This window comes from Xiphophorus maculatus, chromosome 19 (genome assembly GCF_002775205.1).
Source record: "Xiphophorus maculatus strain JP 163 A chromosome 19, X_maculatus-5.0-male, whole genome shotgun sequence".
NCBI lineage: Eukaryota > Metazoa > Chordata > Actinopteri > Cyprinodontiformes > Poeciliidae > Xiphophorus > Xiphophorus maculatus.
In genome coordinates, this window is record NC_036461.1 from 20,829,901 (window position 1) to 20,849,039 (window position 19,139).

At 39.9% G+C, this 19,139-nt stretch overlaps 2 protein-coding genes across 3 annotated transcripts; both read left to right on the forward strand.

The window, feature by feature from the left end:
- Positions 1-237: 237 nt before the first annotated feature.
- mavs (mitochondrial antiviral signaling protein) lies at positions 238-6,924 on the forward strand. Its single transcript, XM_005806866.2, has 5 exons — positions 238-355; positions 2,808-2,930; positions 3,980-4,160; positions 4,788-5,416; positions 5,699-6,924. Exons 2-5 carry the CDS (start codon positions 2,808-2,810, stop codon positions 6,395-6,397), a joined length of 1,632 nt encoding a protein of 543 aa, XP_005806923.1. The 5' UTR covers positions 238-355; the 3' UTR covers positions 6,398-6,924.
- Positions 6,925-10,149: 3,225 nt separating this feature from the next.
- LOC102236855 (pantothenate kinase 3) lies at positions 10,150-17,365 on the forward strand. Of its 2 annotated transcripts, none has more exons than XM_005806844.3 (7): positions 10,150-10,542; positions 11,007-11,359; positions 11,983-12,236; positions 14,083-14,259; positions 14,428-14,551; positions 15,646-15,771; positions 15,902-17,365. In XM_005806844.3, the coding sequence occupies exons 1-7, from the start codon at positions 10,332-10,334 to the stop codon at positions 15,950-15,952; spliced, it is 1,296 nt and encodes a 431-aa protein (XP_005806901.1). In that variant the 5' UTR covers positions 10,150-10,331; the 3' UTR covers positions 15,953-17,365. The 2 variants fall into 2 exon arrangements, with proteins under 2 accessions (XP_005806901.1, XP_023208117.1); XM_023352349.1 differs by having other exon boundaries at positions 14,083-14,226.
- The last annotated feature ends 1,774 nt before the right edge of the window (positions 17,366-19,139 follow it).

Here is a 19,139-nt window from a genome sequence, read left to right on the forward strand (position 1 = left end):
TCTTCTGCTTTAATTGTTGGTCAACTCCAGTCATGTGACGAGTTGACGCAGAAATTGAATAAAGAGAAAAGAAAACAGAGTTAAAAGGGGAATATAAACCATACAGGCGCACAGCGCTGTAAGGTCACAGTTAACGGGCGGATAAATCAAGCCCCGCCTTCACGTCGACTGCTCAACGTTTCCATTGGAGCGTGTTTTTAATTGACGTTCCTCTCGTCCAATAGGAGGGCGCGAACCGACTCCTGGGGACACAGCCGCGCAGATGTGTGAGCAGGTCGCAGCGCAGGAAGAATCAGTGACAGCAGGAACAACGTCTGCAAGCTGGTGACAAATTAGAGTGTGTTGAACAAGCAAGGTGAGCTTTATTTTATGTTTTCTGTTCACCGTTTCACCTGTAAACTCTGCGCTGGAGGAATGCTTAATGTCGTCATTATTGTACTTCCTGGTTGGAGTTAGGTTGTGTCGTATTTATTAATCTGCTCGAGCACAACTTATGAGCTAGTTTCTTTAGCTAGTCCTCCTGGTTATTTATAGCGTCACATTTCTGTATTTTGTTGGGGTTTATTCGACTTTTGTGTCTGTTTTGTATGTGTTTCCACCTCTTGTAAACCACTACCAACTTTTGTAGCTATTTCCTTTAACACCAAACCCAAGTTTTAGTAGACTAATAATAACGCTACTAATTTACATTTTGTTTTAACCAAAACGTGTCTATTTTGCTGGCCTTACTAAGTGACCTTAAAACTTGTCAAGCGAATGTCTGCTGCCCATTATCACCAAATAAGTCACCGAGTCAGCTGTTTAACGTCTTAACGAGCTTGATAAGTGATTTCCTGATTCGCTTCTCCTTCGAACTTCATGCGGTCAGAACCAGTTTATGTCGCTGTAGTTGTGCAGATCGCGCTGCTTGAAATCTGATCCACGCCAGTGAACAGCCAAGCGAGACTGCCAAGAAAATGGCATTAACCTGGCAGTTAGAGGTCGTTCACATAATTTGCCCTTGTCTCAAGGTGCACTTTTGTCCCTTCTGACAACACCTTCCCTGTCCTGTTAATCTGCAATCTCTCAGCGCTTTACACTTAAATGCCTCCTTGGAAATAATGCACACTCTGAAGAATTTTCTCTTTTTTTTTTCTTGCCTGGATTCTGAGTATTAGGACTGTCAGACAATGTAAGTGTGTCAGGTAAACCATGTCCTGTGTTGGCTAGTAACATTAGGTTGACTTTGTTCTTTCGTTCTTGCAACTGCATCCCAACAGTTGCTGCTATTAAAACAATCCAAACCTACAAGATCAAAAAAGGACTTGAGAGACAAAAAAATAGTTGTTTTTTTTTTTTTACCAACTCAACAATATACGATTTGTTGCTGGAAAGGGATGTGTAAATAATTCTAAACCCAAAACTTTGAAGTTTTGTTGTGTTTCTGCAGGTTTGCCAATAAAATAGAATACGATATTGACAATAAGAATAGGGATTTAAGATCAGGATCAGGGTTTCTTTGAAAATGCTTGCTGTATTTAGTCAAGTTTAGTAAATCCAATATTTATAACTGATCAAACTAATCAAAATTTACATTTTGAGTAAGTCACTGGATATATGTAGTTTTGCAAGAAAATGCAAAAAGCATGATTATTTAAAAACATATATTTTGCTTTTTAGTTATTTTTTTCCTATTTTGTGAAGATTTTTCTTTGTAGTAATTTTGTCCAGTTATTAGCTCACACTGAAAAAGAAAACAGGTGATCCAACTCTAAAAATTAATTTCTCACAAGCAATCAAATTAAGTTTATCCAAGTAAATATGTTAAATTTATTAAGGGTGTCATGTTAAATAAATTTAGTTTGACAAACTTAACTTGATCACATGTCACAAATTAACTGATTTTTTTTGAAAGTTGGAGCGCCATTCTGTCATATTTTCAGTGTACCAAAAATGTTTATATATAACATGTTACATTGAATAATCAAAAGGTAGATTGAAAATGTACAAAAATAAGCACAAATAATAGTAATAATAATAATAATGCACCCATCAGACCTTTCCTGATTTCTATTTTCTTGCATATCTCTTTGAAGATTTTTGATTTTGACTGATTCTCTCTTTTGTTTTTGCTTTTTGTTGTTTTTTTTAAATTTTGGGATAAGATCACATGCAGGAAAACATAAAATGTGTGGCAGTTTTTTAAAAAGTTGTTTGGTTTTTTTTTATCCAGGAAACGTTGCCCAAATAACTCAGAAACTTTCCACAGCTCTCCTGTTCAGCTCTGCCTCACACCGCTGCGTTTGAAAATGTCACCGTTTGACCAAACCTTTCAGTGGACTCCGTAAATAGCCTGTTTATGTAAAAACAAATAGTGGGGATTTAAAGTGTGCCCGACACAAAACCTGTGGCCAAATTCTCGTCTCTGACTCTGAAAATGCGTAGGTGTGTCTGGGAATGAGTGTTGACAGACAGACGTTTACTGAGTTCCCAGCTGAGGCCTCTGCTTGCTCTCAACCAACCTTGAAGAATGGAGGAGGTTTTTACTGAAAGCCTTGTGCGGTCAGGCCCAAAGAGGCGGCTCTACTTTTGCTCTTCATTGCTGTCGGGGAGAGAAAAGCCTTGTGATTTTCTCTTTCACTTTCAGTTTCGTTTGATGGAAAATCCCTTCACTGTCTTTTTTTTTTCCTTAGATCTTTTTCATGTTAACTGGAGACAAGTAAATTTAGCCACAGCTGCATTTTCTTGTTTTTGTTTTTTTAATTAATGTAAATAAATGCATGAAGTGTCTGTTTAACTCTTTCTTTCTCCTTTCTGTAACTTTCCAGATGTCCTTTGCCAGCGACAAACTTTATGATGGTTATTTGCGGCTGAATATGCCGGCCATTGTTACCCAGGTGAAAGTGAGACAAATAGTGCCGTACCTTCCCTGCCTGACGGCTCATGACAGGGTAAGTTTAATCATTCATTACGTTAAGTGGAGTTTTTTTTTTTCTTTTATCGATTATAAAAATAGTAAAGATGAGGTTTATTCCCTTTTTTATAGTAAGTTGCCAGTGTTTTGCTACACGAACACAGAACATTGTTAAAGTATTCGTTAGGGCTGCCACAATAACAACGTTTACTGGACGTTAAGTAGTTCCAGAAATTACTGTGACAAACTCTAATGTTGTTTTTGAGATTTTTTTTTCAAGCAATATGTTGATAATGGCATAATAATGCAAGTTTGTCCTCTGAAAGACCAACAAAGAACACTTTGCACTGGAACCGGAAGATATTTTAAATATCCAAAATTAAACATAGCAACAAAAATCGCTAAATAAAATTAAAATGGAAAGACACATATAAAACCATAAGTACACTGTATTAGGATGTATCTTTAAACAAAATTACCCTTCAAAACATATCAATCAGAATGGAAATTATTACATTCTTAGTATTTACACCTATTGAACTTGATTGCTCTTTGTGACGTTACAAACATCAACGTATTTCTCTGGGACAGACCAGAGCGAGTAGCTCACATTAGTAAAGTGAAAGGAAAGTTACATATAGTTTTTAAGATATGTGGCAGGCTTACATATTTATTTTTTTTAATATAGAGTGATTATTAAAGGTATTCACCCCACAAGTCGTTTTACACTTTTATTGCTTTCACAAATCAAGTATGATTATCCACATGTGGCATTTTTATTTAAAATATCACAAAAAACTCTAATAAAGTTGAGATAAATTTTGTAACATGATATATTTAGCTTTCACGGTTTTTTTTTTTTTGCAGAAAAGACATATTTTGTTGATCATGATGGATTTGTAAAAGCCATAAAAGTGTAAAACATCCAACATGGTGGTGGCAGCATCATGCTGTGATGTCTCTTAATCAGAGACAGGGAAGCTGTTCAGTTAATGAGAGCTTTTTGCAGAATACACTGAACTGTAGATGTGTTATAACTACTCCAGAAAACCTTTCTCTATGGTTTTTTTTTTTAACTGATTGTAGGAAGACATAGAGGCCAAACGGGAAACTTCTGGGAATTTCAATGCCATGGTGCTTCTCCTGGACTGTCTGAAGAGACGGGAGAACTGGCCGGAGCAGTTCATCAAGGCGCTAACGGCTTGTGAGCACAAAAGCCTCGCAGCTGCCATCAAAAAAGAATACGACTCCCTGCTACAGGTTAACAGTAAGTCACTTTATCATCTGAAGCTTAAAACTTTGCTTTATGTGATGTTTATGCTTTTGTATTATGACACGTATTGATATAAATGACAGCTTAAGCTTCTCTTTTATGTTACTGCCACCTGACTTTATTGCTTGTATTAACTATACAGTACTTGAAGCTGAAGCCTTAGTCACTCTTATTGGCTGAGAGCTAATGTCGGAGTGCCTAAAGTGCTTCTAACACTGTGTTTATTAATGTTTCCATGAATGCTGCTGGTAGGATGTGTTGTGGGTCATATGTAGATCTGAAGGAAAGAACATCTCTGCTAGGAGTGGGCATTTATCGTATCGTTTATCAATTATTGATAATAATTTCAATTTATTGTTGTCACAATAAATTCCAATTAATGACGTGAACTTACTTTCATAACTTCAGTTTGCTCAGTGGAAACACAGCTATTGATGGTGTGATAGAAATTGATCAAACTGTATTTTATCTTTTGAAAGGCTAAAGTTGTAAGCTTTCTGACTGTGAGTGATGTTAACAACCTGAGTAAAACAGTAAATGATAAATAAATGTGTATAATTTCTGATGCCTACCCTCCACAGCGCTCTGGTCTTAACCTAGCCACTGTTTGCTTCATCTTAGATCCCAGCTCAGGCTCGGCTGCAGCTACCGTGGTCAGGGCTCATGTCCACCCGGCTCCAGCTGCCAGCCAGCTGCCCGTCTCCGAGAGCATTGCGGATGTTCAGCCGGCTCCCCCTGAGCCAGCCTCTCAGGCTCCGGCTCCTGTCCACGCTCCTGCACAGCAGCAAGTGCCTCAGATGGCGGCCGATTCCCCACCTGAACCCATCTCTGAGCCGCCCGCTCAGGATGAGCTTCCACGCCTTCCGTCTACTCCGCCCCCATCTCCTGAGATCCAGCATGCAGCCGAGGGAAAACACGCTTCCCACCAGGAGCCGGAGGAAAACTCAGAGTCTGATATCCAGAATCCTTCTGGTGATACCGGCGCAGGGAGGAAAGAGGCTGTCGTCGTGGTGACCTCCCCTCAGGAGCAGCAGCAGCAATGTCCGGTCCCTCAAAGTGGAGCTGATCATCTCCAAGCAGCAGCCGCCACAAAGCCGAGTCTGTCTTTAACGTCGGTCAGCTCTGATGTGTCTGGTGGGTCATCTGTGCTAACTCTGACTCCAGAGAAACAGCCAGTCCAGGACACCACCCCACCAGCACACAAGGTTCCTCTGCAGCCCCAGATGAGCACTGAACATACAGCTGCTCAGGCCAGTAACAACATCTTCTATACTCCAAATCATCTAGAAGAAAAAACATTGTGCTACCTGCTGTTGATTTTGTGGTACCTTTGGTTTTCAAGTACCTTTATCAGGTCCACAATGCAGTGTTTCGATGTAGATATAAATGCCGTTCGCTCAAATTGATGCCAGAGAAATGATAAAACATACAGTAGCTTCTACAATATTTGTGCAAGCTATCAAACATCTCATATTACATATTAGGTGATGGTATTGGATGTTTTTTAACATTACGTCTCTCTTTCCCTACAGGCTGTTAAAAGTAGACCACAGACTGTAGCTTCTTCTTCTCCTGAGCCGTTTGCCAACAAGAGAGATGGCTTTCATCAAGACGCCGATGATAACTCGGTGTGCCTGAGCAAACCCACTCAGCTCGTCAGCATCCAGCCAGTTAATCACCCCAGTCCTCCAGTCCAGTCGCAGAGCTCCTCGCTGCAGCCTTACTCCGGCGACAGTGAGCGACTGGAACTAAGCGACCCTTCGTCAGACACCTGTCTTCCTTCCTGCACCGCTCAAGTCGAGAAGCCTGATTCAGCAGAACCACATCAGGAGAACGGGAATGTTCCAGACCACAGCGAACCAGAGGAGAACCACTACGAGTCTCCAAACCAGAGCTTCGACGTGGCGGAGAACGTGGTTCACGTGGCAGAGATGCCATCCATCCTCAATCTTGACGGCCAAGCTCCAGAGCCACAACTTCAAATCGTCAACGGAGAACCGGCCAAAGGAAGCTTTTCTGCATGCATCAACGCTGCAGATGACACTGCGTCGAGTTTTAACAGCCACCACAGCGAGAACTACACCCCCATCGAGTCAAAGCCTCTGCCCAGTTCAGAGAAAACCACTCCTCCCGACCCCAGCGACGGCCAATCCATGACAAGAAAGTACATTCTGATCGGTGCTGGAGTGGGGGCCTGCGCTCTGTTGATGGCGTTGAAGTTTAAGCGTTAAAGACAGGCAAGTTAAGGGGGTAAAGATAGTGACTGAGAATCATCATGGTGTCATATTGTAATCTTTGCACCCAGACGGCACAGGACAGACGCTCAACAATTACAGGTACCATGCCAAACCTTTGTTCGTGTCATTAATTCATATCTGTTGTTGGTGTTCAGCAATGAATGACTTTGACTTTGGCATAAAAAAAACCCAAATCAAAACTCTTGACATTAGCATTGGTTCACTTCAGTGAGGTGAGGTGGCATCTCAGGTGATTTCTTAACAAGCTGCAAATGTGGGTTTTTATAAAGGTACCTGATGGAAAATAATGTTGCCTCACAAAAGTATTCACACACTTTAACTTCAATGCATTTTATTGAGATTTTATGTGATAGGTCTATACTAGGAGTGAATTACTAAATTAGAAGTTAAAAAATTGATGGAAAGAAAATTGTGGCATTTGTTCTCCAGTGTTCTGTAGCAAACCACTGAGGTCTACACAAAACAGCTGGATTTGAAATTAAAGGTGAAATCATACCTGATAGTCTGGTAGAGTCTGTTCGATTGGGGACCAAACTTTTTGTTTTGCATTTGTTATATTTTCAGCTGGAGCGGTTCGCTTTTGTTCTGCGTTGTCCAATGATCCCAACTAATTGAAAAACCGGTTCCTTCCCTCACCTGTGGGGGCACTGCACCAAGAACCACTGAAGGAAACGACACAAAAACCTCTGAAGAAGACACTGAGGCCAACTTCCTCTTCACGACATCTAAACAAAAATAGAGTAGCATCAGATTTTAGTGGTTGCAGGATTTCTCTTTTGTCTTTGGCTGAAGACCATGAGCCATTTCTCCCGCTAGTGCTACATACTCATGTTTGTTTGTATTTACCCAGAATGCCATGGCTTATAGTCCGCTTCCTGCTTTTTGATCTTTCTCCGGTCCGCTTGCATCCACATATGCATTCGTTCCGCACCAGAGCTCACTTCAACCGAACTGAGACCTAGGTTTGTTGGCGGTCCAGAGTTAGCTTTTTTTTGGTCTGCACCAGAGTTCGATTACGCATTCACATCTCCCCAAACAAACCAGACTGTCAAGGCAAACACACTAGGGTTCAATTAAAGCGAACTTAACAGGGCTGGAGGGATGCATCCTAAACGAAGCATGATGCTCCACAGTATGGCGGTAGTTTGCACTAGTACCTTGAAGCAAAGAAGTCCTTGGGTTCAAATCCTGGCAGGTAGTCTTGAGGTTCTCCGTGTGCATCATGTCTGGGTTTGTTAGGTTTATTAGTTTGTTCAAAGTGCCTCTAAGAGTGAGCATGTCTGTGGTGAACCACGCCTCATCCTTAATGATCACTGGAGATGGGTACCTAGACCTAGCAGAGACCTCTATTGCACTGAATTTCATTCAAGGATAGCAGAATAACACATGCATACACACACTGTAAAATCTCTAAAAAATACATTGATGTTTTTTAACTTTATCAGATGAGGAAAACGTTCAAGGGATGAGAATACTTTTCACAAGCCACTGCATGTTCTTTGATTTATCTTGGAGGTGGAGGAAGTGGGAGGCAGGAGCTTTTCATATTTAACTCTTTACTTTCTGTCGGTATTTGGAAGCTGGCCTGCAAAAAGCCCGCTGTACTCCATATTTATTTGTACATATTTGACACATTTACTCTACGTAGGTGTGTACCTATTAAGAAAAACTAAAAAAATGTAAAAAGCCTAAATATTGTGCAAGAAATCGAATTTATTTGTTCTTCTTCTTGAGGAAAAAAAACAATCTTTCAAATTTTAGCTCAAGTTTTTTTAACAAAGTATTTTTATGACAAGTAGATTGTGGGCTTATGTAATAAGATGGATTTTAACTAGAACTTGCTGATTTTTACATGATTTTATCAGTTGAAATGTTTTAATGTGTAATAGAAAATGTAGTTAATGTTACTGCATTATATATTTAAAAAAGAAAAGTCTTTAAAGTGTGTAAATGAGCATCCTGGAGGGTCCTTAGCAGTTTGTTAATCAGTGATTTGCTAAATCATTCTTTCTGCCATCTAGTGGACATATTTGGTTTTACAGGTTGCTTTCGTTCGGGTAGAAATGTCTCCTGAATCACAATTTGAAAGTGAAAGATTTTTATTGTAAATAGTTTGTCGATAAACAAAGCACACTTTTCAAAGAGTTAATTCATTATGTTTTGCACGTGTAAATTGCATAGGTGGAGATAGAGTCAGATAGATGGAGAGTCTTCATTGTTTTTCTTTGGGTTTTGCTCTTAAGTTCTGTCTGAACTTGTATGCACTGTTTGTATCTATGCACTCCGACCGTCACATCAATAAAATACATTGATACAATTTGAATTACATGTATATTTTACATATTTTGTGTGTGAGGAAACATAACTCGGTGTCTGTCTTGCACTTGGGTCGGCTCCGGGGCCACATTTGGCTCTATAGGCCCTTAAGAGTGACTCCTAATAACTTTTAGCTGTAGCGTTGCAGAACTGAAAAATGCTTTGTTGCTTAAAGGGAACAAGAAAGGCTTTCATCTAAACTCTACAAAGAATTGTAATCAAAAAATGACAACAATGCCAAAGAAAATTTTCTTATTGTACAGATTTCTTTCTATTTTGTGCACATAATGAAGCTGAACCCAATGTGCTTTTTAAAAAAAAATAAAATAAAATTCTTTAATCTTTTTCAAAAGAAGTTAATCAAAAAGTCGAGACTTTATGTAAAACATTTTAATATTGACATTTTACAATGGTTCAGATGACCGTATTGTTGGAGTTCATTCATATTTGTCTCTGTGCTCCACCAGTTTCAGGACCCGACCAGAACCCCTGAGTGTAAATTACCTTGAGAAATAATGAGATTTGGTTATATATAAAAACAGGCTTTAATGCCGATAAATGATCAAATGTTACAAGCCATACATGTCATACTAAATGGAACAGATACAGAGTTACATTCACAGTCCAGCGCTGGGGCCACACTTAGCTCACCTTATGGCTGAAACCAAGTGAGGCAAAGATTGTGGCACGAGTTTAGCTTTTTATTCTTCTCTGCTATCAGTACCCTCCAAGGGTAGTCTAATCGGTTTCAGTCTGTTTATGCATGCCTGGCGTCAGTCATGTTTGTGTACGCTGTGGCGTGTGCTTGTCACCAGATTAAAAAGGAGGTTAAAAGACATAGAGGAAAAGATAGAATCTATAACAGTATATTGATGTGTTAAAAAGGTCTATTTAAAGTCCATATGCACGTTTAATTGAGAATTCTGTGGAAGACCCTGAAAATTGCTACTTCACAAATTCTCTCCATTTAATCTGACTAATTTTGAGCTACTTTTCAATTTAAAAAAAAAACAAACCAAACAAAAGCCAAAAAAGCCTCAAAGCTGACACAGACATCACATACCCCAAAATACTTGCAGGTGAAATTGCAGAAGGATGGTTCAACGAAATATTGAACTGATGTGGCTGACCACCAAAGCACGTGATACATTTAAAATCGTCATTAGCTAGGAGGGGATTCAACCGTGTTTTATTTGTCAGAATCACAGCTAGCTATAATTTGATTGTAAAGCACTTTTATCATTAGAAAAATAAATACAATAAGCAATTGTTGCGCTACATATAAATATTTAAATGTCCATTCTAATTGGATTATTTAATGTGGTAAAAATACAGAAAAAGAGACATGAGTTTTTAAACTGGTGAACTCGCGCTCTGATTGGTTCTCACGTCCTTCCGTCAACTCCTAGCCCCGCCCACATCTGTCTTGACAGCGAACATAAAAAGGACATGTAGCTCAGCCATTTACGACTCCAGATATCCAGCTAATTATCTCGGCTGCCAGGCTTTTGTTTGTATTTACCCCACAAATCATAGGCATTTATTCACTTATTCGCAACATAAGTCATATATGTAGCTAATTAGCCATTCAATGGCGTTTAATCAACGCGACGATGATATCGTCGACGGAGAAGACGAAACGCCCTCGAAGCTGCCGCGGTGCAACAAGGAGATGCCCGGTTACTTCAGCAACGAGCCCCAAAATGAGGCTGCCGCGTCCGCCGGGAGAGCCACATCCGAGCGGCGGACGACCAACTCGACCGCGTGGCATCGGAAAGACTCGTTTAAGAAGACAAGGCCGCGTAGGTGTTAACAATGCTAGCTTCGGATATATACTGAGAGGGGAAAGGGGGTCGCTGCATCTACACAAAACACAAGGCGGTACATACAAGAAACCTTGGGCACTGAAATTGTTTTAATAATGAAATATTATAATGTCGCGGTTTTTTTTTTTAACGACTGAAGGTTGATAGGCTGTTGTGAGTGTGAAACTTGGTGTCCGTTCGGCTTCGGCATTTGCCATGATATAAATGAGCCATAGAGGCAGTAAAAAAGCCAGAATTTTTTTTTTTTTTTGCACAAGATGGCGTTCGCGGTACACACTGTACTCCTTGTAGGAAAGAAGCTGCTTACCATTTTCTAGGCTAGTTGTGTCACATAAAATTAATCCCCACTCAAACAAAATGTCAGTCATAATTTTCTATAATTTCTACATTAACAAGAAAATAAAATAAAAATGTCTCTGCATATGCTCCACACATTTCAGCTTTTCCTTGGTTTGGGATGGACATTGGGGGCACCCTGGTGAAACTCGTGTATTTTGAGCCCAAAGACATCACTGCAGAAGAAGAGCAGGAGGAGGTGGAGAACCTGAGGAGCATCCGGCACTACCTGACCTCCAACACCGCCTACGGCACCACCGGCATCAGGGACGTGCACCTGGAGATGAAGGACCTGACGCTGTGCGGCAGGACGGGGAACCTGCACTTCATCCGCTTCCCCACTCATGACCTGCCCGTCTTCATGCAGATGGGCCGCAACAAGCACTTCTCCAGCCTCCATACCACGCTCTGTGCCACAGGAGGGGGCGCCTACAAATTCGAGTCTGATTTCCGTACGGTGGGTGTGCAGTCTTTTGTCCGCTTTATTTTTGCAGCTTGGAATATAAGAGCTGGAAAAGGGTCATCCAAAATACACCAACTGTTGGTTGAGTAGATTAACTATTTTGATTTCTTACACTACCGTTTTGTCTTTTTACAGTGACAAACACGAAACCTGCAAAAAAAAAAAAAAAGAATGATTTCACACATTTTTAAAAATGGGAATGGATGGGTCTCCAGTAGAAGTCAGTTTTGCAACAAATCTGAAGAGGCCTCTGACTGAAGAATGTTGTCGTAGCAGTTTAACGACTGTCGAGGCATGCTAACAGCTCAATATCCAGGCAACAGAGATGATATTTCATAGTCCTGGACGACACCATCAGTTGTTACCACTAATGCTAATCTACTTAATTTGCTTCTTCTGTTCCTCTTTATATCCCTGGAAGAAACATCACAGTGCACCTTTAAGCAAACTGGAGAGAATTCCTAACAAACTAATACTAGTGTAGCCAAAACTAGCTTGCAAAAGAAAATTATTAAGGGCATAATGAAGTGTATGTAAACTTCTCAGGTGCATCAAATTATGTTTATCCTGCTGTGTCTCTCTCTTTTTCTTAAAACAACACAAAAAACAAAACAAAGATGGCCGACCTGGAGCTCCACAAGCTGGACGAGCTGGATTGTTTGGTTCGGGGGGTGCTATACATCGACTCGGTGCTCACCAGCGGCCCCTCGGAGTGCTACTACTTTGAAAACCCCAGCGACCTGGACCACTGCGCTCAGAAGCCCTACACACTGGAGAACCACTATCCTCTGCTGCTGGTCAACATCGGCTCCGGAGTCAGCATCCTGGCCGTCTACTCCGAGAACAACTACAAGCGGGTCACCGGGACCAGGTGATGCTTAGCAGCGAAATCATTTGCGCTTCCTGCTGCTTTGTAACTTTAGATGTATTGTTATTATTATTATTATTATTATGACATCGGGGCCTCTGGGATTGTTTTAAAAATGCTGGGTTGGATACAAATATTGACAATTTAAAATGCCATTATGCAATTGAATGGAATAATCCTTTATTGATCCCACTGTGGGGAAATTTAGCTGTTACATCAGTAACAAGTAAATGTAATATTAGACTCAAGCATTACTTCACAAGCTTCACCTATGAAATCTCTCCGTTCTGCATGGTGGAAGCGGTTTGATCAGTTTGTGCAGCTTTGATAATACTTTTAGAAATGGCTAATAGGATTTGGAAGCTACAAGAAATGTTTTGACATAAATCTTCCCAGGGACATATATTTTTTTAGATTTTTAACAAAAAAAACAATATAATGAATTAATAAAGTACTGACAGATAAACTTGAACAGCAATTTGAAAATCTCTTTTTTATTACATTGCACAACAATACAAAGTTTTGGTTAAATTAATAAGATTATTTATGTTTAATTACCAGCAGTATAGTTACAAATATTTTACACTTTTTTTTTTATGTGACCCTAAAAGTGTTGAGATGCAGTGGCTTCTAAAGTATTAGTTTTTCCAACTTCTAAATGTTTAATGTGATTGACAAGCATAAAAATATGCATCAGTAAGTGAGAGGAAATGGATTCAGGATTCCCCCCCCCCCCCCTTCCAAACACAATCTGAAAAGTGTGGCGTGCAAGCTGTTTTCAGATGCCTTTGCTGATTTGTCTAAATGAAATCCACTGCAAACACAGCTCCCTTCTAACTGGTTGATGGGGGTCATCCTGACTGTAATTTAGCGCAATCTTTCGCTGTACATGCATATTGAGCCCACTGTGGAAACGTGGTGGTGGCAGCATTATGCTGCGGCTTCCCTTTTCCTTCTGTAAAGAATAACGTTGATCTTTCCTCAGAGTGGCATACAGTGTAATTTCTGATTGTAACATGCAAAAGTTCTTGGGGTTTGAATATTTTTTTACAATGCACTTATCTAGTACTACAGATGTAGGGAAATATCACAGAAAAACTGTAAAAAAAAAAACAATTCAAAATGACTCGTATTTAGTTTTTTTTATGTGTCTGCTCTACTCTACACACAGGTTTGTTGCTATAGCAAATGACTGACAGCAGCTCGACTTACGAACAGATAAGCTTACGTTCAAGTGCATCATGGTTAAACACCAAAAAACACAAACCTTTTCCACAAAAAGATGAGCACATTCAGTTGATTGCAGTATTATTTTTTCAGGCTTGAACTTTATTTTGCAATTACTAGTAAGTGATGATCTGTACACAGCAGTGGTTGATTACCTGATTTAAACACCTGCTCTACTGATGGTATGTCAGACTTGGTGTGTGGGTTGCCTTATTTTTATTTTTTTAACTGAACCGAATCACGCCGAATTTCACAGCTCATCTACATGTTAGTTGTCAAAGTCAAGCTAGCATAGCCAACCTACTTCCCTCTCTGTTTTCATTTTATAAAACGTGTACATTTACGATTTAGTGCATTATGTTGACAAGTTGTTAAAACCCATGGTAATAATCATTGACAAGCAGTTTTTTCTCAGCAGGGAGCTGAGGAGTGGGTACTTGCGTACGTGCATGATGTCACTTTGCAACATCTCTACATGCTATTGTTGAGGCTAACGCTAATATTGAGATTGTTTCTCATAGCTTTTGTTATCAGTTTGTAACATCTTACTGAATGAAGTTGACTATTGAGTCAAATCCCGGAGAATTTCAGTGATGTCTGATTCATCTGTTTGCGTCTACAGCCTCGGGGGCGGGACCTTCCTCGGCCTGTGCTGCCTTCTCACTGGCTGCTCGACTTTCGAGGAAGCCCTAGAAATGGCTTCTCAGGGGGAGAGCACCCATGTGGACAAGCTGGTCCGGGACATCTACGGAGGAGACTATGAGAGGTTTGGGCTGCCGGGCTGGACTGTGGCCTCAAGGTGCGGTTTACAGCTCCTACTGTTCTTACTGTTGGTCTTCAGCCTGTTTTGTGATGGCTTCCAGCTTCGTCAGAGCTTCAGCAGAGAACCTGAGCACTGTTAGGTTTACTGGCTGGACTTGAGCGGTCTCCACGCCGACTGACAGCTCCGTTTCTCTTCGTTTTCTAGTTTTGGCAGCATGATGTTCAAAGAAAAAAGGGAGTCTGTGTCTAAGGAGGACCTGGCTCGGGCAACGCTGGTCACGATCACTAATAACATCGGCTCCATTACCAGAATGTGCGCTCTCAATGAGGTTAGTAACAATCATGGGGTAATAATGGTTTAGTGTGTGGAAGATATTTGCACTAGAAACTAGACAAAAAATGCTTGGTGAGTTTTTGTGTTTTTTCCAGTGCAGCAGTGATGTTTGGCACTAAAGAGGCACCAATCAGAATTTGCGTCACCAATTTCTGACCAAGTGGTTTTCTGAAAGTTAGCCATTTTAGTCAATTTCAGCTCATTTGAGAGCAATATTATTAGAAAGTATCGACAAGGCAGCAATCAGTCCTTTATGTTGGAAGCTGAGGTGATGTCACACTGTGTGTGGTGGGACAGGGGCCACTGTGAAACAGTGGTTTAGCCTTTTGTAAGAAAGCGATCTTAAAGTTACCCTTCTGATTGAAGAGGGACAATGATCTGGTGAGGTAGAGACTCTAGCAACACTTGAAATGTTGAGAAATCAACTCTTGTTGACCAGTGTGTTCAGCTAGGGGCGGAGCCTTTATTAGCGTAATTTCAAAACAACTACAGAAAAGTTTTTTGTATTTTATGCTAAAGTAACAGATGTGCAGATATCTGTATATGAATTTAAGAAGCTTGATAAATTAGACAATCAGCCAATCAAAGATGAGCCAATAACATTTCGATTGTTTCAACTTAAATTTTATTACAAATGAAAAACAAATAGATTTTTTGATATATAAAAAAAAATCAGAATTCTAAATGAGTGTTTTTGTTTTATTTCTGTCTGTGAACCTGGGAGTGCATTCACCGATTGGAAAAACACAGAGAACCAGCTTCTTGTGCTCCCCAGCCAGGTTCTTGGTGCAACTCTGGTCTAAGTTGATGTGGTTTTATATAAAATCCCGTTGTGTTCAGACTGGTGTTTCTGTAAAACGGCTGGAGAAGACCTGTCAAGTCTTATTCCTTTTTTGCCTTCAGCCTCTTTACGGTGCTGCCTTGTGGCGTCTTGATCAAGCAGCATTGTACAGGGCTATGACGGCGTAGAGGAGCTCACATTGTGTGGCGGCCATCGTCATGGGCAACGTTATACACTTCTGTTACTGCTTTTTAAACAAAATCTGTTTGATTGCCGTTATTTCTGACCACCTCTTGTTTTTTGCTCAGAACATTGAGAGAGTGGTGTTTGTTGGGAACTTCCTAAGAGTGAACATCCTCTCTATGAAGCTGCTGGCCTACGCCATGGACTACTGGTCCAAAGGCCAGCTCAAGGCTCTCTTCCTTCGCCATGAGGCAAGGCACTAATTGGTTTATTTTAAACAGAAAAGAGTCGGGGCAAACACTTTTCATTCCCAGTAGCTCACCTGTTCAAAGCTTTCCAGTGTCTGGTCTGGACTAACGGTGTCTAACTCTCTTTTCCCAGGGTTACTTCGGTGCTGTCGGAGCCTTGCTGGGACTTCTGCATCCGTCCTGATCCCTCGACAAAGGAAGGGAACAAAAGGAAAAAAAAGTCAATCTGCTGCAGCAATCAGAAGCACTTTAGATTGTCAGGAATCAGTTTTTTCTTAAATGTAGCGTTGCCTGCTTCACCTACCGGTACATTCTTGCATGTGGACCGGCACACGTTTTATGTTCTCGTACGCCGGTAGGATGTTGGAGGTTTTCTGAACACTCCATGGCTTAAGTTGGATGCAGAAAAGCTGGCAAGTTTGGTATTTTCGCACCTTTTTGTCGTATTTGGCGATTTCAAGGAAATCCAGTAGTGTTGCCTGAAGTAATTTAATTAGAAGTACCTGTTGGTAGGTAGTTTTGTCTGAATGGCGCTCGCTACCCTCTGTGGGTAACCGGTTCTGGGCCAAAATACTGCAGGCTGTACACAAAGGTACCAAAATGAATGATAAATGTTACTTTTCCCCTTTTAGAATGACTTTTTGTTACATAAGCACATTTATGTAACAAGAATGTTCTTAATTGGTTTCCCAGAGAGACGATGAACAGAAAGACTTGATAGAAAGTTACTTGCACCATTTAAAGAGGTAATTCCAGCTGTATTCATCACAGGTAATTAGAGGAAATGGGTCATCACTTGAACTCCTGTCTACATGGTTAAGGTGAAACACTATTATTAACATCCACCTCCTGTCTTGCATAATAAGCTTTTTTGATGTAGTTCAACTAATTTGAGGGTTTTAATAAAAGGGCAACCAAGGTTTTATAAGGTGCTGCATACAAAATGTGTTTTATTCATAAATTAAGCCCTTTTATAACACTAATGCAATATTGTACACTTTTTTTTTTGTCTATGAATGATGGAGCCCACTTGCTGTACAAATGCACCTACTGTCATCTGCGTTACTGAAGTGCCTTCAGGCCAGTGCATGTCTGTGAGGAGAAATTGGTGCACATTGAGAAATGTGCACAGAAACTACAGGTCCAAAAAGCACATCGTCTCAATATGAGTTCAAAACATTGTTTTTTTTTGTTTGTTTTTTATGGTGAAACTCAGCGCTTCCCTCCAGTGGAGGTATACAATGTGTTCTCCATACCTGTTCCTGTTCTGTGTGGTTCAGTTATAAACACAAACTCTTCTGCTCTTCCTGTTGTAATGATAGATCATCCTTTTTTATGTCCATCTATGATTACAAGGACCAGAATTTGTCTCTTTCCTTTGTTTTGTCAGTGATTGTCTGGAAACTACAGAGTAATTAGATTTTAAGTGCCTGTCATAATTTTTTTGTAGAATGAAATCTGTTAGGCATGATGGTTATCATTCTCAATAATACAAGATCATCTTTGTTTCACGTTTGCTTGTATTTTGCATAGAAATGATTTTTTTCCTGATTTATTTTTTTTATGTTGAATCTATTAAAAATGTTTTTTCATACCATCTTTGAGTCGTATTGCTTCTTTCTCTGCATAAATTATTAGGACCAAGTCAAAAACTAAACTACATTGGTCCAACTTTGTTGGATGTTTGTTGCTACATTTAATCAGCTAATAAATTGATAGCCTGATAGCCACATTATTACACATTACAGCAAAAAAAAATGTGTCAACCTCATTAAATTTTAATCACATTTTCAGAAATGGCATTCCACTGGATTTTTTAAAAAATATATATAACAGTGCTTGTCACCAACTTAAAAAAATATATTCCTAGAGGTCCAATTGACGTAAAAGTCTCACCAGAACCCATCTAGTTCCGACATCACTGACGTTCGCGCGCGAGGTTTGTAATGCGCCAGTTCGACGCCATGAAACGAGCTGCTCTGTAAATATCAACCCTCCATCACAAAGAGAGAAGTTCCGAGCTGAACAAGTCGGTAATGTTAATTCAATATTTGAAAGCCTGGCCAACACGGGACGGCTTCGCTCAGTTCATCTGCTGCCATTGCTAACTACAGAGAGGCTAAAAATGCTAAAACAGCGCAGGAAATCAACTTCTGCTCGCTGATTGGCCAGATTAAAACAAAATCTACCGTAGGCAATCCAATTAAACGGTGATGTGAAGCGAGATTTTAATCGAGCGGAGTAGCCTGAAAAGTCTTAAGTCCTCATACGAACAAGAAAAAACATAAATACGTCAAGAAATTACGTGTAATAATAACACAAGGGAAGCAGGAATGAACACATAAAGGGAGGTTCAGAAACAAACGAAAAATCCTATAGCTGAAGTCTATCAGTACAGAAAGCCATCTTAAATCAAATAAAAGATGGTCAAGTACAAGCCTGTACTTGACCATCTTTTATTGGTCAAGCACCAGTATTGTCATTGGACAATAGCGTAACATTCACAAACACCAGACCTTCATGAAATATTGTTGTAAAAGACTAAAGTCATTTCTAAATTACTTAAAGTATAAACTGGGCACAGTGTGGCTTTAATTCGGAGGTGGGAAGAACATCATTATACAGCAGCTTGAGAAAGACCTGAAACCAGCAGTTACAGTTTGTTTCAAAGAAATAAAAGGAATGGGGCCTATATCCACCATTACTCAGCAGCAGTGTTCACCGTATACAAATACATTTGATTGATTGATTATCAATCACTTAGTGAAACGTATTTATATAGATTAATTACACACATTCTGATGTTTTCCAGCCTTTACTTCTGTTAATTGTGATTATTTTCCAGTTTGAAGTTCATAAAAACATGACATTTAAAATGTGAGTAGTACGTCAGACCAATAAAAAAGAAAATAAAAAAAGAAAAAAAATTCTTTATAATGCAGAAATTTGGGTATAATGAAAAGTACCAACTTAAGTACCTTTAATATGTGAAATTAGCCTCGCCAGATTCTAATTTATTGAACATGACTATAATGGCTGTTATAATTGACAACACAAAATGCATTTTTAAAGCTGAATACTGCAGCAGAAAGAGGCTTTTATATGTAGCGATACGGACAGAAATGAGTTGTGAGAGTTTCCACACATGTGGCAGCTGTCAGAAAGCGAAGAAGAAGAAAAAGAAAAAAAACATTTAGTGTGTGGCTGGAAACTTTTCCCAGCACACGTGTACTTCATCAGGCACGTACACATCTGCCCGAGCAACGAGTCAAATTCAGCTTTTTACCGTTTCGTAAGGAAGAGAGAGAGAGAGAGAGAGAGAGAGAGGGAGGCCGTTACAGAACCAGACGTGAAAAGAGTCAGTGTCTTTC

What these genes read in the sequence shown, in the direction of transcription:
- mavs (XM_005806866.2), top strand. Translation starts at nt 2,808, where the DNA reads ATGTCCTTTGCCAGCGACAAACTTTATGATGGTTATTTGCGGCTGAAT. An exon ending in GCCTGACGGCTCATGACAGG is followed by an intron (nt 2,931 to 3,979) that starts GTAAGTTTAATC and finishes AACTGATTGTAG; the next exon opens with GAAGACATAGAGGCCAAACG. An exon ending in CTCCCTGCTACAGGTTAACA is followed by an intron (nt 4,161 to 4,787) that starts GTAAGTCACTTT and finishes GCTTCATCTTAG; the next exon opens with ATCCCAGCTCAGGCTCGGCT.
- LOC102236855 (XM_005806844.3), top strand. Translation starts at nt 10,332, where the DNA reads ATGGCGTTTAATCAACGCGACGATGATATCGTCGACGGAGAAGACGAA. An exon ending in GTTTAAGAAGACAAGGCCGC is followed by an intron (nt 10,543 to 11,006) that starts GTAGGTGTTAAC and finishes CACACATTTCAG; the next exon opens with CTTTTCCTTGGTTTGGGATG. An exon ending in AAGCGGGTCACCGGGACCAG is followed by an intron (nt 12,237 to 14,082) that starts GTGATGCTTAGC and finishes TTGCGTCTACAG; the next exon opens with CCTCGGGGGCGGGACCTTCC.